Genomic DNA, 23,485 nt, shown 5'->3' with positions numbered 1-23,485 from the left:
TGTTCTGGTTCCACTGAATGTCCCCAATGTGGCCTCTTTCCTCCTAATTTTTTCCAGTAGGTTCTCCAAAAAAATTCTGCTTCTGGTGCAAATGTAAATTTTATGCCAGCCTGTGCCCTCTTTGGTCCTTTTTTTTTCTTTTTCAACATGCATTTCCTCTCTTTGGTGATGCATAACTGGCCACTCTACAGAACAGTCTCTCTCTCTCTCTCTCTCTCTCTCTCTCTCTGTGTGTGTGTGTGTGTGTGTGTGTGTTGGGGCAGATAACCCATTTAGTCGTCCTGATCTCAAGGATAGCAGCTCTTAAGACTGTATTCTCAGCTAGGGGAAAAACAAGGTGATTGAACTCAGGTTGCCTTTTGGATTGACTTGGAAAACACTCAATCTAGTTGCATTAAGTCTGTGTCTTTAGGTTAAAAGGTTCATAATGAAAACAGTGAAACATCCTCCCACCACTGTGTGTGATTTTATCTAGAAGAGAAGCATGCAGAGGTAGATGCAATTCTAAACATTTGTTGATACATCTAGGTATTTATTTTCAACAAAATTAACAGGCCAGTTCTCATTGTCATAAATCCAGCTAGTTTGACAAGAGGTTTGAACAAGCCAGACAGCACATGGGAAACAAGCAATGCTTTACATGGCAGTATGAATGCACCCCCAGAATACTTCCGAGTATCAATGGGGCTTGTATCCTGGGTTACTGTGTGAGCAACTTCAGGGAACCTTTCTTTTCCAGTCATTGCTTTTCCTGAAGATTTCCCAGCATTAATTTAATTAAGCACTTCAGGCTTTCAGAGAAAATAATGGGCTTCAGAATGAGTTTCTGAAAGAAAAAGGTTCAGTTATTGTTAATGGGAAACCTCTCCATTTCTAAGCAGACAGGTAAATGTAAGAGAAGAGGCAGCAGCTACTCCAAATCTCAATTAACTGTTCTGGTGGCTCAGCCACAAATGCTCCCACCAATCAGTTCCCCAGATCAAAATGATCTTTTAATACAAACAGGAAGGTTTGGGGTTGATTTGTTTGTTTTTGATGAACAATTCTCCTAGTGTTTTTTGTTCTGCTTTGTCTTGCTTTCTGCCTTACAGATAAGAAAGGCAACACACGCTTCCTGTACCTGGGAGAATGCAGAGAAAGTTGCCCTCTGGGCCACTATTCTTCAGAGGAAGAGAACACCTGCCTGCCGTGCTTTGAGCACTGTGAAGTGTGCCCTGATCACACCATGTGCGAAAGATGCTTTGATGGATACTACCTGGCTGATAATAGCTGCCAGAAGCACAAATGTAGAAAAGGTAAAACTTCTGACAACAGCACATTAACACACTTAAGACCAAACACTCAGTAGGTTCTCCTTGATTTCCATAATTGTAGAGCTGGAAGGGACCTTCAGGGTTATCTAGTCCAATCCCCTACAATGCAGGAATCTCAGCTAAAGCATCCATGACCGATGGACATCCAACCTCTGCTTAAAAACCGCCAAGGAAGGAGAGTCCACAGCCTCCCAAGGGAGACAGTTCCACATCAAGGCACACTGGCACCAGCCAAACAGCTGGTTGCCAATATCCTCCCACCTCCACACACACCAATAATAGTAATTACAGCTTATTTTTTTATAAGCTTTATACACTGCTTGATTGTTGTTTTTTTAAAAAAACAACCTTCAAAGCGGTTTACAAAAATGATAAAACAATAAAATTATCACTAAGAAAAAATAACAACAATTTAAGACACTTAAAAAGTTAAAATAGCAGCAGACTAGAACAAATTAAGACTCGTATCAACTTTCTAAACATCTGAATAGGCTTGTCTAAACAAAAATGTTTTTAACAAGCACTGAAAAGAATACAGGGAAGAAAGAGAGAGCTGATCATCAGTAGAGTAACATACCCTGTGGAGGAAACCAAAACCAAAACAAATAGTAATAAAAACATTAGCAGCACCAAGAAGGATGAGAAATCCTTGGAACTCTCTGATCTGAAGAGGAGATTAGCAAACATCAAGTCTGTAATCTCAACTCCAGATGCAAGGACACAGGAGTTGGAAACACACCAATTAAATACCGTATTTTTCGCCCCATAGGGCGCACCGGCCCATAAGGCGCACCTAGTTTTTTGGGGGGGAAATAAAGAAAAAAAAGGCTGGGGTGGGAGAAGCCCAAACTTCCCCCAACCCCAGCCCCCAGAACAGGCTGCTCTCCGCAAGCCGTGGGAGCCCTCCCGCGGCTTGCGTAGAGCTACCCGAAGCCCCGGTGCAACTGCTGAGCGCGCCAGGGCTTCGGGATAAGAGGCAGCGCTGCGCAAGCTGGGGGAGCCATCCCGCAGCTTGCGCAGAGCTACCCAAAGCCCCTGCGCAACTGCTCAGCACGCCGGGGCGTCGGGATAAGAGGCAGCTCTGTGCAAGCCGTGGGAGCCCTCCCGTGGCTTGCGCAGAGCTACCCAAAGCCCCGGCATGACTGCTGAGCGCGCCAGGGCTTCAGGCAGCGCTGCGCAAGCCGGGGGAGCCCGGGGGGAACTCCCGTGGGCTCCCATGGCTTGCGGATACTTCCTGAAGCCTGGAGAGGGAGAGGGGTCGGTGCGCACCGACCCCTCTCGCTCTCCAGGCTTCATCGAAAGCCTGCATTCACCCCATAGGACGCACACACATTTCCCCTTCATTTTTGGAGGGGAAAAAGTGCGTCCTATAGGGCGAAAAATACGGTACATCCAACTTCTCCTCACCACGAAGAAGGCTACGTGTGCATCAGCCAGATATTCTCTCAAGAAACACCGAAGAAGAGGAGCAGCAGCTTGGCAACCCCGCTACCCCTAAGCTAATAACCTTTAAGGAAACCAAGAAATATCATGCTGCTGACAGACAGCTGAAGCCACACCAGTCCCCAGGCTCCAAGACTCAGGAACTTACTGAGGCACAAGCAGGAGGACCAGTTATTCCCAATACATCTCTGACAGAATAGGACAAATGATGTCCCTGCTTATGAAGCTGGCTCCTTGCTGGCCAATGACCCCCACATTGCAGCGCATGCCTCTTTAATACTCTGAAGGCATGGGTGGGATTATCAGCCCCAACCACCTCGTGAGGGAAAGAGGGATTGACAGCCAACAGGCCAGCATAAGGTTACCCTCTTAACCAGAAATGTGGCTGGATGGGCTTCATCCACCAGGAACGCCTGTTTCACTGACTTTCTATCACAACATCACATCTTACTGGTACAGGAAACCTGGACCAGAGATGACATATCATTAAATGGGTACCTCTCCTTTACATTGGGAGCTGAACTAGGGAAGAGGCAAGGCAGAGCAAAAGGGGGACTGGGGGTCCTTATTTCTAGGAACATCGACTCCACACCAAGGCCCCTCCCTTCACTGAAGACATACACCTTGGCTACTCTGCCCCACCTTAACGAGAAGGCTCTGTTAATTAGAAATGCCTACATGCTCCCAATGCATTAGAAATCAGAGATCAGAGCCCAACAGAGTGAGCTGGAAGGATATGCTGCTGACCTTACACTGCAAAATCCGAACACAATGGTTGTACTGGGAGGAGACCTAAATGCCAGACTAGGGTCAAATGACCAAACTTTATACATACAGTTTGGCCATGCCCCACCAGATCTGGAGGTTGAAGGCCCACTTACAACTCAAGCCTCAAAAGACCAAATGTCAAACTTTGCGGGTCTCTGCCTAGCACAAATGTCTTTCAAACTAAGCCTCTACATTCTAAATAGTACCCTTGGAAAGGACCATCCAGCTGAGTTCACCTTCTTGTCTGGAATCAGGATGAGTGCTATTGAGTACATCATTGTCTCTGAGGAGCTTCTCCTACACATAAAGAATATGGAGGCACTGGCGGAGGAAGAGGAGTGCGGGGGGAGCACACTGCCCCTGGCAGCACGATCCCGGTGGGGTGCCATCGCGGCTGCCCCCCCACACACGCTGGGCACCATGCCCCCACAGGACATGTGCCTCATCCCTGCGGGTGGTGCACCACCCCAGGACATGCACCATCCCCGCCCCCGCCTGCTCTCCACCCCCCGGTGCCAGAGCATAAAGCTCTGCCACTGTATGGAGGTCATACCCAGATTTGAGAGTGATCATTTCTCAGTTTCACTCCACCTAATGGTGGAAGACACGCAGGACAATTCCCAGGCTATCGTGTATAGGGAAGCTTTTTTAATGCTTAATGTTTTATTATGTTTTATATATGATGGAAGCTGCCCAGAGTGGCTGGGGCAGCCCAGTAAGATATGTAGGGTATAAATAGTAAAATTATCATTATGAATTGGGATGTCCCTATTTTCATTGGAGGAATGTTGGAGGGGATGCAAGTAGAGGCCATGTGGTGTCCATAAGCTGGTTCCTGATTGCCAGAGTTTTTCTCCCAGAACACCTGCCCTAAGGTAGCCACTGCGCGGTGGCAAGCATGGAGCTGCCTTGCTGGATGGCAGAGAAGAATCTCATGCCAGTATTAGGTCCCCCTACAGTAGGACAAGCGGACCTCTTTGGGACACTTTAACAACAATTTACAAAAATGATTGTCTTGCTCTGATGAAAATGTCTCTGATGAAGATGCAATGATGCAGAGTGAATTTCTTTATCCAATCTCCAGTTTCTCAAATACACAGATTTTCTGAAAGCATTTCAGCTCTCTGATCTCTGTGGATATGTTTATTTAAAATCAATAGACAAAAAGCCAAAGAGGTCAATACATTAAACGCACAAAGTCTTAACCCTCTCTTCAGGGAGGGAAATAGTTGACCTTGTTGGGTGACCCTTCTAAGGCTGGCCTCAGACTTAGCTCCACTGCAGCCCACAGACTGACTTCTGGAGAGACATGTAAATTGTTCATTGGGGTTGCAGTTAAATTGGGTCTGAATTTAAAATAGAGACTGACTTGACCCATAACAGCAAACTCATCAATGTTTATAAGCTATATGCATTTATGTTCAACATTGCCATGCTTGTACAAGACCTCTGACTGGAAGTCATCTCCCCAAAGCCTGGAGCTTGCCTGCATTGCCCTTCACATCCACCATATATTGTTAAAACAATCTGGCCTCTGGTGAAGAGCAAAACCATTACATTAGTGCCTTGCTCATTTCCCTAACAGCAACAACGTCGGTTACTGTCACTTGGTGCTGAAAATAAAAATAAAACCCTTTTGGTTCATGCAAAATGATAATCAAATTTACTCTAAATACTCTTGTATGCCATCGTATACTGAAGGACATGAGTAGAGTTTTGTTTTTATTTCAGGTTTGATGAACTTGAAATGTACATAAGCTTTTTTGCTATGAAAACCATTTTGGTCTGGGATTAGAAACTTGCCTGTCTAATAATATGCCCTCTGTCCAGACAGCTTGACACAACTGTGCTCTATACTGCATCTGGCACAACGATGAAATAAAATAAAATGTTAGTGGGGTAGTTGCAACAGTGCACTGTTAACGTGTAAAAGCTCTGTTTTCACAATAAAACTAAACAAGCTTCACCATTAGGACTCTAGCATAGGAGGCGTGTGCAAGGCCAAGGCGAGGGCAGGCAGCAACGGACTCCCCTAAATCAATATAAATACTTAACTAACTGAGGTTTTGCCCACCTAACAAAAAGCCTAGCTACGCCCAGGATTGGAGGTAAAACAGCTACACTTTACTTGGGTGTAAGACTCCAGGGTAAGCCCTAGATTATACTGAAAGAGGTTGATGCAAAATTATTTCCCAGTGGTATCCCAGGTAAAGTTTGTTGGAGCTAATCAGCAGCAGTGCTAGAACAAAACAAGCAGCAGCGTGAGAAGAAGGGCAAGCAGGGCCCAACCCTGATATTACGCAAATCTCCTCTGCACACGCAGCCCAGAAGAGCTCTAACACAAAAGGCTTCAGTCTTCACACTCAAAGCAGTGTCATGGAGGGGCTGTCTCTTCTGCCTATGGAGCTCCTCCATGTGGAGAACTCTCACACGTGTCGTTTAACGCATAAAGAGAAGTGTGCCACCCTGTGAGGTAGGCCAGTGGTTCTCAATGTTTAAGCCATTATTGGCCACCAAAGGCCCCTGGCACAAGTTTAAAAAGTGGACATGAGAACATTTCCAGGCAATTTATTCTGATAAATAGGTATATTTATGGTGCACAGACCCCAGGCATACATTTATTGAGACCTTTGTGCCTGATGGTCACCTGCCATCTCCTTAATATTGATATTAGCAGACAATGGAATATTTGGGGGGAGTGCTGCTGACAGACCAATGTTACAAGTTTCTGTTAGTCTCAGAGAAATGATGTTTGGATTCCCATGAAGTGAAATCCGTGTATGTTGACTGTTTCATGGACTGCCCAATGTGCAGGTGAAGCAGAGGAACTTGACTCAGAAGACTGCATTCCTTGCGCAGATGGATGCCTCTCCTGCAGCCTGGGTATGTTTTATTTTTTAATCTTTAAGTTTCTACTTCTGTACTTTCAATTATTTCTTTAATATGTACTTATATATTTGTTTTTTGTTTTATTCTTATATGCCACCCTTCAGGGCAGAGCTCTCCCCAGGCAGCTTACAAAAGCTAATTTGTTTCATGCACATAATAGGATAATTTAGTTTCATATAGATAACAGGGCCCAGAGTTGAGCTGGATCCGGGCACAATGGAAGCTACTATCCTTGTAACCAACTGCTGTCACCACAGCAGTCATCTTGCCCCATAACAGCTAAGCTGCATTATGCTGCACTCCCACAACAGACAGTTAGTGACTGGCACCCACAGAACTTTCTCAAAATATTTCCACAGGCCAAAGGTGTTGGCAACTCCTGCATACATTAAAAATAATAATGGAGCATGGTCATGTTCTGTAGTAAAGTGATATATCTAACAATTTTTAATATCCAAAAGTAACAAATAATGCCAAACAAATAGTAAGACCATAACATATATTTGTTTGGTTAATAAAGTCCTCAAGGCCTTCTCAGTCAGTACAGTACACCAAGGTTTCCCAACCTTTTTCTGACTATGGCCTCCTTCTGACCTCGTTTCTGTGGCCCCCCCATGGACATAACCAAGCAGGGGCAGGGAGCAGCTCCCCCCCCCATAAATACAAATCAATACTAATCTGAGGTTCTGCCCCCCCAACAAAACAAAAATCTTGGCTACACCCATGCCCCTTTCCGTCGTAGCAGTAGAAATGTAGCTATTTAAAAGCTTTGTTTGTAAATAGAACATGTTTTATTTATAATTTTGATAATTTATACAAAATACAATTACGTAAAGTAATAGGAACATAATGAAATATTGTTGAAGCTGAAAAACACAGAATCATGGATCTGGAAGGGACCCGAGGGCCATCTTTCTAGTGCAACCCCCTGCAATGTAGGAAACTCAGCTAAAGCATCCATGACAGGCGGCCATCCAAGCTCTGCTTAGAAACCTCCAAGGAAGGAGAGTCCAGAACCTCCTGAGGGAGATCCAACTTCCATGTATTATAAGAAGTAAACAACACTTATTTGACCCCAGTTATTTGACACATATAGTCCAAAACGCACACAGGGAGTTCTGTATATATGGGAGAATTTTTAAAAGCAAGTGGTCCTCACTGACCTGGTGCAAAAAGATCTTGTCATTTGGAGGGGCCCTGGCTGCCTAGATAAAACACTATGGGCCCCCACCCTACCTGGGAGTAAGGCCCACTGACCTCAGTGCGGCTTTCTTCTGAGTAGACAGTTATTTACTAGGTGCCAGTCAGCAGCAGCAGGTGCCCCCACTCTGCTAGGTGCTGGGGTGGATTGCACCCTGTGCCTTGCAGAGTCAGACCCAGGCTGCCACCAGGTCCAGCACTGGCAACAAGCAGCTCTGGCTCACCCAGCCCAACCCATTGCCACCCCACCCCCACACTTACTGGACATGGGGGTTCTGTATTGGCTTTACTGGTCAAAGCGGGAGCCTCAGCAATCGCCCTCTCCTCCCCTGGAAACAAACCGGGACTGCTCCAAGAAAATATACGTGCCAAAAAGGAGCACTAGGCCCTGGTGGGCTGCCCCCTTACCTGCTTGTGATTGGCTAAGCAGATAGCCAATCAGGATTTTTAGAAAAATGATCTTTTCCCCCCTTCACTTCTCGCTTCCCTTTATAGCCTCTGAGTCTCCTGCCGTGGCTCCCAATTTATGTGGTTTTCACCTGTGGCCCCCTTGGAATATCCTGGGGCCCCTAGGGGGCCATATGGCCATTGGTAGGGAAGCACAGCACAGCCTTGGCAAATAACAGCCTTGATAAACCATATCTTCACTTCCTCCTTAAACCAGCGTCATTCCTTTTCCCAGCTGATGTGTGAGTTGAAGGTCTGCTTGTGGCAGCAATCTTGATGGGGTGATGGAAGAGAGTCTCTGAGTTTCTGGGGTCTACCAGCTCTTTCATTTCTGACCAGTAATTTTGCACAAAATGTGTGGACAGCTATAGAATCATTTCCCAAAATGACCACTGTTTGCATTGGCCCCCAAACTGCTGTTTCATCACACGGTGAAGGCTGGTTCATACACATATGCCTTCTGCTCGGTGACTGCAGTATCAACTGTTTCTGGGGAGTGATCACAAATCAGACCCCATAGACTTTTATTATCATACGCAGTGCTTTTAGTTGGTAGTCAGTTTATGCTAACAAATCAAAGCAGGTGACACAAAAATAAAAAGGTTTTTGTGCTTGTGTGAACTTGTCTAGAGTCTGATAGTTGAGGGAACTAACTCACCTTCCCCACTTCTGGAACATTCCTCCTTTGGATTTTAGGTGATGAATCGTTTGGTAGGATTATTGTCTATTAGGCAACTCTGTTCCTCTATGAGCTATGTTTAGTTCCCAAACTCAGTGTATTTCTGGGTCAGGAGCCTATAGGAAATCCTTGAAATCTGAAACTGTGGTGGGCTGCTACAGGTGATGCTACTGATGCATAGCACAGTTTTCTCAAGGAGTGGACTGGGACCCTTCAGGTGGTGTCTCAGTGCTCATTATTATTTACATCTTATTATATATAAACTGGGAAAAGAAAGAAAGGATATAAGAGAGGAGGAACATGTTAATATAAAGGGACCAGGGAGAAGGAATGAAAGAAACTGATTTGGGGGGGGGGCACACACAGATTAATGGGACACAGGTGGCGCTGTGGGTTAAACCACGGAGCCTAGGACTTGCTGATCAGAAGGTTGGCGGTTCGAATCCCCACGATGGGGTGAGCTCCTGTTGCTTGGTCCCTGCTCCTGCCAACCTATAAGTTCGAAAGCACGTCAAAGTGCAAGTAGATAAATAGGTACTGCTCTGTCAGGAAGGTAAATGGCATTTCTGTGCACTGCTCTGGTTCGCCAGAAGTGGCTTAGTCATGCTGGCCACATGACCCAGAAGCTGTACGCTGGCTCCCTCGGCCAGTAAAGCGAGATGAGCGCCGCAACCCCAGAGTTGGCCATGACTGGACCTAATGGACCTTTTTTTTTACACACGGATAAAGGGATTAGTTGAGTGTACAACAGAATGTGAGTAGAAATTAGTAGAGATGGGTAAAAATACATTGAGGGGCATGGGGGCAGGTAGGAAAGGGAAAAATATAAAAGAAAAAACATTCTCTGCTTAAAGCCTGTTGTTCATCAAATTCTGACTTAACTGGTTAGGCTGAGTGATGATACTTCCAGAGCAAATGTATGCCCATAGCTTGATGAAAACTGAGCTATGGAACTCCTTGCCACAGTGGCAATACTGTGGCCAAGAAATTAGCAATTTCCAAAGATGGATTGGAGATCAGTAAAAAAATATGTCAATAGTTACTAGCTGCTATTATGACAACCCCTGCCTCCCTCTGCCACCATTTTGTGACTGTTTTTTCTCCTGCACTATCGTTTTTTGTGAGTGGTAGGCCACAGTAATTCTCAGTTGTCATTGTGTGAGCCCTGGGGGGTAAAAGGTTTTAGAACCTCTGATATATAGGATACCTCTGATTCCAGAGGCTTCTAAAGAGTGAAATGGCATTTCGTTATGGGTATGTTACAGTCTAATAAAAATTGCTCCCGGACTACAGTATGTCAACCTTCATACGACAGCAGCAGAAGAAGCTATATGTTGTTGGGCTGTAATGGAGGGAACCTGTTTATGCCATCTCTTTATTCCTTTCCCTCCAACTGCTGGATGGAAATTAGAACAGGAATCTGAGCCTGCTTATATTTTTACTTAGGGCCAAGTTGTCATGACATGGGGAGGGACCCCTAACCAAGTACCACAAGCGCAGTCCAAATCCCACCCCACCCCCACCTCAGTCAGTGCAGCTGCTTTTAATCAAAGGCATCAGGATATCTGATCACGGATATTCCATGTCATGTCTAATTTATCCTTTAGTTATTGTTTTTCCTATAACTTTGAAAACTCTGAAGTATATTATAATACTGTTGTTTTTTTAAAAAAAACTTTAAAATTCCATTATAGGTCAAATTTTCCTGTGATGTTTAAGCTTATTAATGCCAAAAATAAACCATGAGTTAAAAGAAATGTTCATTTTATGCTTGATGTTTTGTGCTGATATTGGCAGTCACCTTCCAAATACCATCTGAAGAGATGGACAGACTACATTGACAAACTCAGATGGAGAGTTGGAAAGATGTAGTTCTTTGGTCCCTTTTATTACTCTCGGTGGTTTGCTGTGCTATACGGTACATAATTAGAAGTTCAAAGGCGTTTCATTTTGCTAGTTTTATTACTTTTGTGCTCACAAAGCCTGGCAGGAAGACGTTGGGAGGATCTATGGCCTTGGGAATGAATGGGACCAGGACGACCCCGAAAAAACACATTTTCAAACTGCTGGAGTTACAAGCAGAGTTTGTTTTGTTTTTAAAAAACCCAATTAGTATCACACAGAGATAGTTCCAAATGTAGATAAGCTTAGACAACTTCAAGCAGGGTTGCAAACTGCTGAAAGCCAATATTTTGGTATCTGGGAGATGCCAACCCAGGATAAAGGCCAACAGGATGAAGCTGTGATGCCTTAGTCATGGAACTGAAAAGTTGAACGGGACCCCAAGAGTCATCTAGTCCAACCCCCCTCCAACTTCCTGTGCTCTTACTCAACCATTTGTTTGCTAAACTGTCAGCTTGGTACTTGCAAAATGCAGGTACAGTTTTTGCACTGTAAAAGGGTATGATGTAGCCTGCACTCTGGGCAGAAACAGGTTTGTTTCTTTTCTCAGAAGTCATTTCCACAGTCAGTGAAAATGTGGTGTCAGGTGTTGGGTTGAAATAACGACAGACAAGTAGCAAGTGTCATATGGGAGGCATCTCCCGAGCAAGTCTCGGGGAGTCCCTTTTATTGAATATTACAGCATTGCTACACATGTGCTTATTGCTGATTGGTTAACACAAGTACAAAGCAAAAGGTTGCATATAGGCATTAATCACCGATAGATTAAGGGCTGGGAAAGGGAGCACAGAACTAGACAGGCATGAAAACCTCCTAATTAAATATAACTAATGATTGATAATGCAAGACTTAAACAATTACGTTCCAATAGATGTGGTCAACTATGCATTAAGGACAGGTCAGGGTACGGTGTTTCATGAACTCAGTGTGAACTGAACATTCTGGGGTGGTGAGGGAATGTCTTAGTATTAGAACGATTTGTGCAGAACGATTTATGCAGCATGTACAGAGACGAAGCTTAGAAGCAAGACTTTCCCAACATGCCACAGTCATGTGCAGAAGCAGAGTTTTCCTACATCTCCTCCTTTCTTTTTTATTTAAAGGTGAGTGGGACAAAAATACTTTGGGATACGTGGTATGCCAGCGCATGCCCGAAATAAGTCTGCCCACCGATGCTGTTAAGCGATTTTCAGGGTGAGTGGGACAAAAATACTTCGGGATACGTGGTATGCCAGCGCATGCCCGAAATAAGTCTGTCCACATCTCCCCTAATGTTTACTGTTGGTGCTGCCATTTCGCAAAGTAGGCAGCAATGACTTTATTGGGTGGCTGAGGAGGATAAAAACACTGAGACCAAAGGGGTATGAGACCAGGGATGCACTGGATGAAACAACATAGCAAAATTATTATACATACTATGATAATAGCATATTGAAAAAGATTGTGAAGCCAATTCAAATTTGGCAACCAGGCAGTGAGCCACTGGGTAAACGAATCCCAGAGGCCAGAAAATCCAACGTCCTGTTTGACGTGATGTGTGAGATTTCGCAAATGAGAGATTTGCTTTTGAATAGCTTTGGAATTGTCAGTAATATTGAAACAACACATGTCATCCACTTGTTCACAACCATAATGATGAAGCATCAGCAAGTAATCTATTGCTGCACGATTTTGCAAGAGTCCATGCTGCAGTTCACTCTGCTCTTTATTCAAAAGGTGAAGGGCTTGTGAGGTAAAGTTCAGAGCTTTTGCTGTGGAGCAAACTAAAGAATTAATGTTCATACTATTCCGTACAGCCAATCCAGGGACGCCTAAAAGAGAGACAGCTAGAGAAATATATTCAGATCTGCTAGGGAGAGAAACAGAATCATCACAATCATTAGTCAATTCCACAGAGCGGCGATATCGAGAGCGGGACAAATGATGCTTTTTGGGTAAAATGATAGACAAGCGGCTTAAGCAGCAAGGTGTGCCATGGCTAATATTTGCTGGAATATAATTGAATGTGTAGCCTGGACACGACCAGAACCAGCCTTCAGGCAGCTCTGTATATTTATATACATAGGAAATATTTACATAATCAGAGCAGTTAAAATTATCCTTGCCCATTTTCACACAGTTGGTTTTTGTGCAATTGACCATACGGGCACAAGTGATATTAAAAGAGGCCACGTATGGGGTCAACAAATCAATGGCCAGAGATGGGCGTCGGCGAACTTGGTTACCCCAGTTATGGTAACCGGAATAACCAAGGGTGCGGAGAGAATCATTATGGGGTAAGGATGAATAAAACCAGGTATCATTTTGCAAATCGAGAGGGTCATGGCAAACAGCGACAAGGCAGGAGCCAAGGATTTCACCTATTGATACCTGTTGAGTTAGGCAAAAGGAAGAAACATTGAGGGTTTTTGCAAAAGATTCCCACACATTTATCGGTGTGGAACCACCGATATTAGGAGCGGAAGCAGAAAGGGGCAAAAACAAAACACTGAAAATGAGCACTATCATGGAATTTATATTAAGGCAGGAAATGAGACACAGAAGCAAATTATCAGGGGTTGCTTCTAGCTGCCTTTCCTTTCTAAGCTGTTCAGCTTGAAATGAGAGTGATTTTATTTGGCCACTGAAGACGGAAAGGCTGGAGGGCTTGATTCACATAGTATGGGGGAGTGCAAGCTTACTCATTAAATTAAATGGTAGCTTGTAATTGTTGTAGCAGATCTCTGCCCCACAGATGGAGGTGGATTTTCAGCACACAGGGCTGGATGTATGCAATGGTTTCAGAGCTATCAGGCAGAGAAACAGGCAGCCACTGTACGCTTTTGGAAGAGGTTTGAGGTCCACCTACACCCCAAACTGCAGAGGCAGACTCAAGGGGCCACGTGGGGTCCCAGCAATTACTGAAAATGACAGAAATGTCTGCGCCCGTGTCAATCAAGCCTTCCAGAACTTTGCCATTGATTTTATACTTACGAAGGAGTTTCTGTTCACCGATCCTCTGGATTACAGCTAATAGCTGCGGAGAGAGAGGAGAAAGCTGGTGCAAATTACTATCCATAATAGAAGCTGTAGGATGAGAAGGGAGCACTACCAAATGCGCCCAAGACTCACCCTTTTTTAACTGCATGGGCATATGGCTCCAAAGTTGAACCATGATTGTGCCCACATAGTCAGGATCTAGGACTCCTGGAATAACCATGATTCCTTCTTTGGCCGCAGAAAATTTGGGTAAAATTAAGCCTGCAACCTTAGGTGGTAGTGGGCCTGCCAATTGGGTGGGCATGAGCACAATTTCACCAGGTAAAACAGCGTCTTTGGTTTCCTGATTAATTAAATCAATGGTGAAATCAAAGGGTGTTTCCTTAGGAAAATTTTCAATAGTGGAAACAGACGGTGGAGGGCTCTCTATTTGTCCTGGCCCGAGAGTTGGGCCACCATGGAGTTTCCCGAACTCCGGCACTGATTTGCCCAATGATAACCTTTACCACATTTTGGGCATTTTTTGGAAGGCTTAGCCCTGTTGCCATCACCATTCCTATTTGCTCCTCCGCCAGGGGCTCTGCATTGTTTAGCAAAATGACCTGGGCGTTTGCAATTGAAGCAGTTGCCTGTTGGCTTATTGCCAGCTTGGATGGTACCGGCAAGCAAAGACATCACATGGCTCTGGCTTCCAACATCTGCACAGGTTTGAATCATATTGGCCAGGTCATATTTGGGGCGATGTACAACTGACTGCAATGCCTTCTTGCAGTCGGTGTTAGCATTTTCAAAAGCCAATTTTTTCATCAATTCATTTTGAGCTGTAGGGTCATCTATCTGCCTGGCGATTGATTCTTTCAACCTCTCTATAAATTGATGGTAAGGCTCTGAATGTTGTTGCTTAATATTAACAAAGGAGCTCAGTGGTTGCCCTGAGACAGGGACTTTCCGAAAGGCGCGTTGCACGCAGGTCGCGGTGCGACTAAAATGCAAAGGTGTTAATTGCGCCTGTGCTGGTATAGTATCATACAGACCAGCACCAAATAGTTGGTTGGCTGAATGCTGTGGATCAGCCAGAGCTGCTGCGCTATGCTTAAATTCACTTTCAAAAACTACATACTGAGCAGGAGATAAAAGCATGCGCATCAAATCCTTCCAGTCTTGAGGTAGCATTGTGTAACCATTTGCGATCCCCTCCAGCATCCCCAGCACATAAGAAGATTTGGGGCCAGAATCAGTAATGGCTTTCCTTAATTCTCTCAGAATAGAATAAGGAAGCGCCTCATACATTATCTGTTGTTGCGCAGTGCCTGGGTTGGTATAGGAGATAGGGAAAGCAGATGGCATTTCCCCAGCCCATCCAGCCTCCTCCTCCAGGGAGAGGTGCCCCTGCTGCCTAGCTTGAGAAAGCGCGGCACGTACAGCTCCTGTGGAAGAGCACGCAGGGGCTGGGGCAGGCAAAGGAGCGATGGGGGGTGGGGGTGGGCTGAGGCGTAGGGAGGGGCTGGCAAGGTTGCGATGGGGGTGAAATCTTAGGGTAAGGTGGAGGATTGTCTGCAACTGGCAAAAGAGCAGGTGCCGTCGGGGATACCTGAGATGCCACAGTCATGTGCAGAAGCAGAGCTTTCCTACAGTCAGGGAAGGGGGTTGCCTACAACCTGAACCTCTGAATATCCTTCTGTGAGGCTTTTTCTGGAGAGTTGTACATATGAAGCTTTCCTGTTCCCACCTTCAGATGAATATGTGGAATAGAAGAGATGCAATGAGTGTAAAACTATGTAAAAAAAAAAGAAAGAAAGAAACCCACTCTTCCACCCAATCTCGGCATGTAGATATGCTGTTTGATTAGGGCTTGGGACAGTTGTAGGACTTGTGGGAGAATCCGAAGTGTAGGGGTCCAAGATTATGGGGCATTGAAGACTTGTTGCTATTTTTGCAGCAGATCCCTGTCTCCAGTGTCCTAGGGCCACCCAAGCAACATGAAAGGGAAGTTTTTTAGCCACTGAGAAGTCTTCTCACTCTTTGTGCCGATGGGAGCCAATCCGAGTGAAAAGAGGTGAGTCAGTCACTGGTGATTGGCTCCTAGGGTCACTCTTGAGAAAGCACATCAGAAGAACAGTGAGGAGTAGCTGTTCTGTTTGCTCTAAAGCTAACCTTTAAAGGTAGGGCTGCCATACGTTTGGAATTTCCTGGACATAGCTGGGATTTGCCTGTCAAAAATGGTGTCTGGGCAGAATTTTTAGAAAAAATAGGTTAAAAACTTTCGAGATTTTCCAAAAATCCTAACCCTAACCCTTCAACAACTTTGCCAAAAGAAAAGCTCAACAACTCTTGCGTTGGAACTACAAGTAAACATAACTTAAATGATTCTGAGTATTGCCATACTCCAAATCATTTGCCCATGATAGAAGATAGGAGACCTCCATTGATCATTGCAGTGCATCCCTAATTAGTATTATTGCCTACAATTATATTCTTATATAATCTTAAAGAAGGGGTGTGACAGGGAGGGAGTATGGCTGTGGCTATCATGAAGGCACCCTGCAGTTCTAAATTTATATTCATACTACTAGTGGCATGGCAGAATTCCTAGGTGCACTCAACACTCCTTGCTTCAAATCATTTATCTGGATCACCTTGTTAGCATTCTCCCACTCTAGGGCCTTACTGGGGTAAAAGAGCATCAACATTTTATGGCTCTTGTTTTAGCATGTGGTGACTGATCTTCTCACTGTGTCCTTTTTAACCTATTGCTGTCTTTAGATGGCATGCTGAGTATCCAGTTGCGATACTTCCCAATCTCTCCTCTCTGTCTTTCTGAGAAGCTCATGCAGGCACAAATAAAACCTTTCCTTAAAACCATCTTTTAAATTTAAATTGTATTTAGTGCAGGCATATTTGCAAGCGAGATGTAATAACTTGAAAAGGGTTCTGCAGATTTCATTTCGTATGCATCCTACACAGAGATAGGAAAGAAAGAGCAAGGCAAGGATGACTTTGGAATATTGAAAGAAGCTAATGATGCATCTAAAGGACACAACTGTCACATTTATGAGTTGATGGCTGGAACTATGGCAGTTACATTTTTCACTAGGAGAAAGTATTTTGGTTTCTGTTGGAAAGAAAGCCCACACACACACACAAAGACACTGTATCTCAAAATCATGCCTGATGATGAATAGCTACAATACCTAGCAAGACGGAGAGCTTGGCCTTATCTATTGACCTAGCAGATAAAATTAAGGGTGTTGTCTCTTGTGTCATAACCAGTTTGTCACAAGATCATAAAGCCTAGACTCTTGAATTTCTCATCGGCATTCTATTCTACATCAGTAAGATGCACAGACATAAGAGTCTCAAAGTTACATTGAACCTCACATGTAAAAACTTCCAAAAAGATAGGAAAACACACCTCATGTGTTATAGAACCCCCCCTTTAGCTGAAAACTATCCTTATTATAAGTCCTTCCCCAAACAGAGCCTAAGATTTGTATAGCTGCTTGCCTTTCTCTTGAGCAGCAAAATACTTCCTGTTCTACTTCATTTGAGAGCTTCATATGAGTTGGAATTCTGAAAACTTGACTGCTGATTCTCTCATGAGCAGCACTTTGCAAATACCATCGAAGATTTTGAAGTCAGCTGGACCAAGTCAAAGATCCATGTAATCCTGCACTGAGCATCCAAAGCTCTTTTAACCACACTTTCCTGATTTAAATGAAACCGGGAGCCATAACTTCCTGCTTTGTTTGCCATGGGCCTGCTCATCTTCAGCAAGATATGATAATCAAAACTCTTTGCTTCTAACAGCGCCTGAGGCCCGCAGTCCCTTGTTGTCAGCTGAATTTAAGCATGAGGAACTGAGATTAACAGATTCATCCATCCCTACCCAAACCTAAACCAACCTTTCCCAACCTCAGGCCCCCATACATTGGATTACAGCTCTCAAGATCCCTCACCACTGACCCTGCTCATGAGGGATGATGGGAGTTGTAGTCCAACAAGATTGGGAAAGACGGCTCTAGATGACTTCGCCCTGCAGTTCTGTGTAGGTGTTGAACAGCATGGGGGACAGAATGGACTCCCGAAGCACCTTATAAACCAAATGAGCCCCTGTAGTACCGCCTTCTGAGACTGATTCTCTAAGAAGGACTGGAGTCAACATAATGACATGTTTCCTAAACCCAACTCAGATGTTAACTGTTCAAAGCAGTAATCAATTTTGCACCTTTGAAGAAAATGCCACAACAGTATGAATGAAATTATATCATCATTGTGCAGTTATTTTGCTTATTTAATTAGAAGGGGGGAAGAAAAGTTTGTTGCTCTAGAAAGCAGATTACCCTCCATTTTTCTGATTTCAGTGGAAATTTAAATTGATGCTGTATGTATATATGAATTGTTTTGCAAACTTCTGCAATCAAAACAGTATGTGATAGGTTGGGAGCTTCAGTGCAGGTTGTCTTCCAGGTTGAAAAGGTACTGGGTATTTTTAGTACACCCCCCTCTTTTCTCACTATATTAAAGTATAGTTCAATCTCAAAGCATAAGCCTTGTTATACAAAGGTCTCTTTCCTGCTGCATGCATAGGACTGGGATGCACAGATAGGGAGGTGAGTCTGAATTTGAGTGGAAGGATACTGTTGAACTGAAATTAGCCTGGTATGCCTAAAGCATCGCCTGTAGTCCTACAGTAGTTTGTTGTTTATAGATGCCCACATGGTTGATTTTCCCCAACACTGAGTGCAGCACACTGACAGCTTCCTCGGGTAATTTCTTGTTTTCGTTTACAAACTTTAAAGCAGTCACAGTTCTAAACAATTGCTTTTGGCAAGAGAGCTGGTTTTCTCTCAAAAAAGACATTCAGTATACTTGGAAAGATGATATAGTAAAATATGTTCCTGATTGAATGCTGAATACAATACGTTAGAATTATGGGAGATCCACAGGGACTATGTGAGTCCTGATTAGATAAGAGAAGGTGATGTCTTTCTGAGTTTGTTCTCCCCAAGAGTCATTGCTCTTTAATCATTTTAACTTTAAGAATAAATAATCATAATAATAATAAATTAATTATACCCCGCCCATCTGACTGGGTTTCCCCAGCCACTCTGGGCAGCTCCCAACAGAATAAAACATAAAATATTAAAAACTTCCCTAAACAGGGCTGCCTTCAGATGTCTTCTAAATCTTCAACTGCCTGACCTTAAGGTAGTGAAATATCTAACACATCTGGCATAAGGTTTAGGGAGTACAAAATGTATTGTCACAGCAAATTCCAAGCAAATTATATGTAGTCCAGTACTAAACTCAGAGTGGTGCCTGACTTTGGCTGCAGTCTTAATGCCTGTTTACCTGGGAGTAGATGTGCCAACTTGAATAAAATATGGGGGGGGGGGAGTATTATGCCCTGCATAATTGATCACATGACGTGGTGCATGGACACCATTTGAACGGCAATGCCCATCATCTTGGCATCATCTTGGGAGGTGGCTCCCTCAAACATATTTTTTGGGGTGAAGCCCCTGGGGGTTGGCTCCTTTGCCTGGGAGTAAGCCCCAGTGAACTCAGCTGAGATTTATTTCTGAGCAGACATGCAGAAGATTGTTCTCTTTCACACATGTTCAAATTCCTGCACAGTCATCAACTCATTTAGTATAAGTTAAGTCCCAGTCTACAAAACTGCACTATGGCATCCAATTCTTTTCCTTATTATGAGGCTGAATCATATAACAACTGAAGCAAGGCCCATATTTAAGAGGGAGAGAAATAATTAGTCCTGTTTTTTAAAAGACCCTTTGATTTCCAATTCCAAAAATATTTCTATGAGTGCTTATTTAAAACTGGCCTTTGGTTAGCAATAACAATGAATTTTGTGTTGGGGATGGCACAATGTCAAGACATGTGTTTTACTGTTGGTTATGTATAAATTTGGTGGCATAATTTATTTTATGTTGTACCTCATCCTTGTATCAGCACTGATGAAGAATGGGCTATAAATATTTCCTAAAAATAATAATAATAAATAGTTCATAAAAAGTGGGCTACAGTATTGATGTCAGTAGCTGGATTAAAAAAAAAAAATCAGGAATACTGAAAACCAGCAGTCTTTCTTGAGAGACTTGCTCTTCTAGAGGGACTCCACAGCCATCACTTAGATGTGCCAGTGCTTTTTTTATAGAAAAATGGTGCTGGTACTCACAATGATCCTGCTTTTCACAATCCCCCTTTTATCTTCAGTTGCCTGCTTGCTCTCCAAACCCTCCATTTACCTTACTGGAAGATTGGGGGGTAGTGTTGGTACTGTATATTGTTGAGTACTGTCAGAAAAATACCGTTGGATGTGACCTTCCAGATGCTTCTGGTCTCCATCTCCCATCGGTCCCAACCAACATGGTCAATCAGAAGCGTCTGGTGGGGCAGATGAAGTTGTGCTGTTCTCCTGGCTCCTGAGCGCTGCTTACGCTTCCTGGGAGGAAGAGAGAGAGGGGCAAGACAGTGGGAGCTCAGCTGGTGTGGGCATGGCAACAGAAGTGTCAAATGGGCACCACACCTGTTGAGCTCCCCATTGACTTCCAAGGTGTTTGGAAGCCCACCTGTGCTGGCCTTCTGTCTGCTACTGTGGCTAGTGGTATGGTTTGCTGTGAGTTGTATTCCAGCAACATCTGGAGGACCCAAGGACATCTCTGACTTAGAGGGTGACTATCTTCTAGGTCAGTATGTATTATAGGATTGCAGCCTGAAACTAACTGTCAAGAAACATCAACTATGTAAGCAATCTCATTATGTGAAGATCACTCTGTGCAAGCAATTATATTTCCAGTGGAAGCTGCTTCAAAAAGGAGAGGGCTGTCCTATCTGCCACCAGTGCAAGTGTTAGGCATTGTTTGGGGAAGGGAAAGTGGAAATAGGTATCTATTAGATGATGCCTGTGATATCAAAAGGGGGCACACCAAAAGTCTGTCCCCAGCCTACCAATGTAATTTTGATAATCTTAGCAATTTAGAAATGTAGTTTTTCTGTTCTCTGGAAAAACTGTTTTTTACAAGAATATATAATCTGCATTCTTACACCTTTCACCTGCATGAAAATAACTAGTGATTGCCTTCTTTAGCACTGTTCTGCTCAGTGTTCCCATATGTCTTTGACTATTATGTCTTTCGGAACCAGAGTCTTCTTAAGAAATAGGCCTGAGTTTATATTAGTGTGGTGCAGTGACTGGGGTGTTAAACAAAGACTGGAGAGACTTAGGTTAAAATCCCCACTTGCTTATGAAACTCACTGGGTGAACATGGTCATGAAACTCGCTATCTTGAAGCCTAACTTACTTCACAGGTTTACTGTGAGGATAAAATGGAATAGACGGTCTCTTGTATGCCACCTTAAGTTCCTCAAAAGAAACGCAAGATATAAATGTAATGAATAAAGAAGGTAAGTTATACAGTTTGAGGCTAGTCCTTATGAAGTCTTTATGTATCCAGAATTCTAGTGACAGCAAATTTAAGCCAGGCAATAAAAACGTGCTATCAAAGAAAAACTGTATATCAAAGGAGACATTTTTCACCAAAGCTATTTAAATTAGAATGGTCATCATCATCATCAACAACTACGATGTTGATAGCATTCCCTATTTATCTAAGCATTTCTTAATTTCCCACTGTTCATTTAGCCAATTGAGATTTGGATACATGAGAAACTGGCACAGTATTTTGTTTCCAATGTGTTGTTTGCTTTTAATTCCAGATGACCCAAGAGCCTGCACATCATGCATTCATAATTATTACATGTAAGTTTAGTACTCTCTTCCCCACTTTCCCTCTCTTTCTCTAACAGTGCTTTCATTGGAAGGCCATAGAGTGGCCTTAGATATTTCAGAGCTAAGCAGGGTGGAATATGCTGTTTGAATGGGGGGTGGCGATGGTTAATCTATAGCCCTTCAGATGATGCTGAATTACAGCTCCCATCATCAGTGACTATTGGAAATTCTGGCTCAGGCTGATGGGAACAGTAGCTCAGCAACCCCTGGAGAGCCAAAGGTTAGCATAACATAACCTAGCTGTCTTCAAGGGGAAGGGGCAAACAGTGGGTGTGATGGACAGGCTCCATTGCTGCACCATCCTGAGCTCTCTGCTGCCTCCCCTTCCCCCTCTTGTAACTGGCAGTGATGTGTAGCATTGTGAAGGCAGATAAGCAACTTCATCCTGCCTGCACTGCTACAGATTTTAACTCTTGGAAACCTCAGTGAGGAAATGAAAACAGGAAGGGATTTCCAGGACAATTGCTTGAGTAATTTAATCCCCATGACTGCAGCTCAATGGAAATCACACATCATCTGCCATTACAATTGTTTTCTTCACAGACCTGCCTGTACTGCTTCACAGAACCCAGGGGTAGCATGGGACAGAGTCTGAGAAAGGCTCCCTTAACTCTTAAGCTACTGTACTTAAAAACATTCCTGAGTATTGTCATTTTAGAGGAGATGCTTGCCACACATGAGTACATTTATGAGAGGATTATGCTTGTTCATTGTGATTGTTTGATGCACCATTATCCATCCATAATGAAAATTATGATGATCAAAAATGCTTCCCTCCCCCCCCAGGTACAAGCAGCAATGCTATCGAACTTGTCCTCAGAATACGTACAATGATGAAAAGTCTCTCCTTTGCATAGAGTGTCAACCAAATTGCAGAAGCTGCGACAAATATGAGTGTTACTGGTGTAAAGAAGGGTTTTTTCTTCTAGGTAAGAAAGGTGACAAGTATTTTACATGGGGAAATGATTTCATGCCTTGCCCAAGAAGGCAAAATGTGCATTCAGTTGAGAGAGACTGGGAAGGGGCAGAAATACCATTCAGTTCCCATTTCAAGCCAAATCTGTCAAAATTGCTCTTTTTCAAACAATATGAGAACCAAACCATAGCCATCCTACAAAATTCCCACATGCAGTTCTCCAACCAAACAAATGCAGTTCTCCAACCAAACAATGTTTGCAAAATTGTATGTATTAGGAGAAAATATGCATAAGAATGACTCAATATTTGTGAAAATAGCATTAAATAATGCACTGTATTAGGAGAAATTGCTTGTAAAAATGTGTACATTAGTCAAAACTGCATATGCAAATACGTTTATTAGGAGAAACGTACATTAAAGATCCTGGAGAATTTTCATGAGGCTTAAAAAAATGTAGACAACTGAATTGAAGATTAGAAACATGAGAAACTGAGACAACTAAAATTGGCAGATCGTTTCATCCCTAAGGGAGACTAACTACAATCTTAAATCTATGGGACTGTAGGTTCCCAACCACCTTTTAAAAAGAATGACCCCCCAGACATCTGCTTCAATAAGCCTAAAGCATTCAAGGTTAAAATTTCATTCATTTTAATTAAGTGCTTGTAAACGAAGGTTCAGGAAATAATGCCGCTAGAAGCACAAATATGTCTTCGAATCTGCACATTTAAACTTTAATCAACTTTGGATTTTAAATGGCAGCAATGAGATTCAGAGACAACCCCCTACTTTTGGGGTAAAGAGGAAATATATATTTATTAACAGAACTCCCAATGAGCCTTTCATTTTAAGCATGTTAATGCAAACTTAATTTGTTCAATATAAGAGATGAATGAATGGCACAAAGTAACTTTAGCCTGAAAATGGTTTCACATCACTTCCATTCTTTGTAGGTGACTTTTTGCAGTCAACATGTGGCGTAATCCACATGCCTCCTATTATGGTGTATGGTTATGGAATTGCAGGCAGGCAAATATGCAGCCCACACTCCAGAAGTCAAGACTTGTATAGACCTGTGAAATGCACTTTGAACCTTTTATGAGGCTCAGATGTACATACCTTGTCCCCTTATC

The 23,485-nt window shown here is 43.4% G+C and overlaps 1 protein-coding gene across 1 annotated transcript in view; it reads left to right on the top strand.

The window, feature by feature from the left end:
• LOC310744751 (proprotein convertase subtilisin/kexin type 5-like) overlaps positions 1-23,485 on the top strand; it is a gene marked incomplete at its 5' end in the record, with an annotated part of 67,403 nt that overhangs the window by 17,362 nt on the left and 26,556 nt on the right. Inside the window, 4 exons of the mRNA XM_083576368.1 lie at positions 1,092-1,295; positions 6,339-6,407; positions 21,361-21,403; positions 22,220-22,362. Coding sequence (XP_083432494.1) covers positions 1,092-1,295; positions 6,339-6,407; positions 21,361-21,403; positions 22,220-22,362 — 459 coding nt within the window. The remainder of the gene's footprint in view (positions 1-1,091; positions 1,296-6,338; positions 6,408-21,360; positions 21,404-22,219; positions 22,363-23,485) is intronic.

This window comes from Podarcis filfolensis (assembly GCF_964270895.1).
Source record: "Podarcis filfolensis genome assembly, chromosome: 11".
In the NCBI taxonomy this organism is placed as follows: Eukaryota; Metazoa; Chordata; class Lepidosauria; order Squamata; family Lacertidae; genus Podarcis; species Podarcis filfolensis.
The sequence above is the reverse complement of the archived record's forward strand: the minus strand, read 5'-3'. Positions and strand labels throughout refer to the sequence as shown.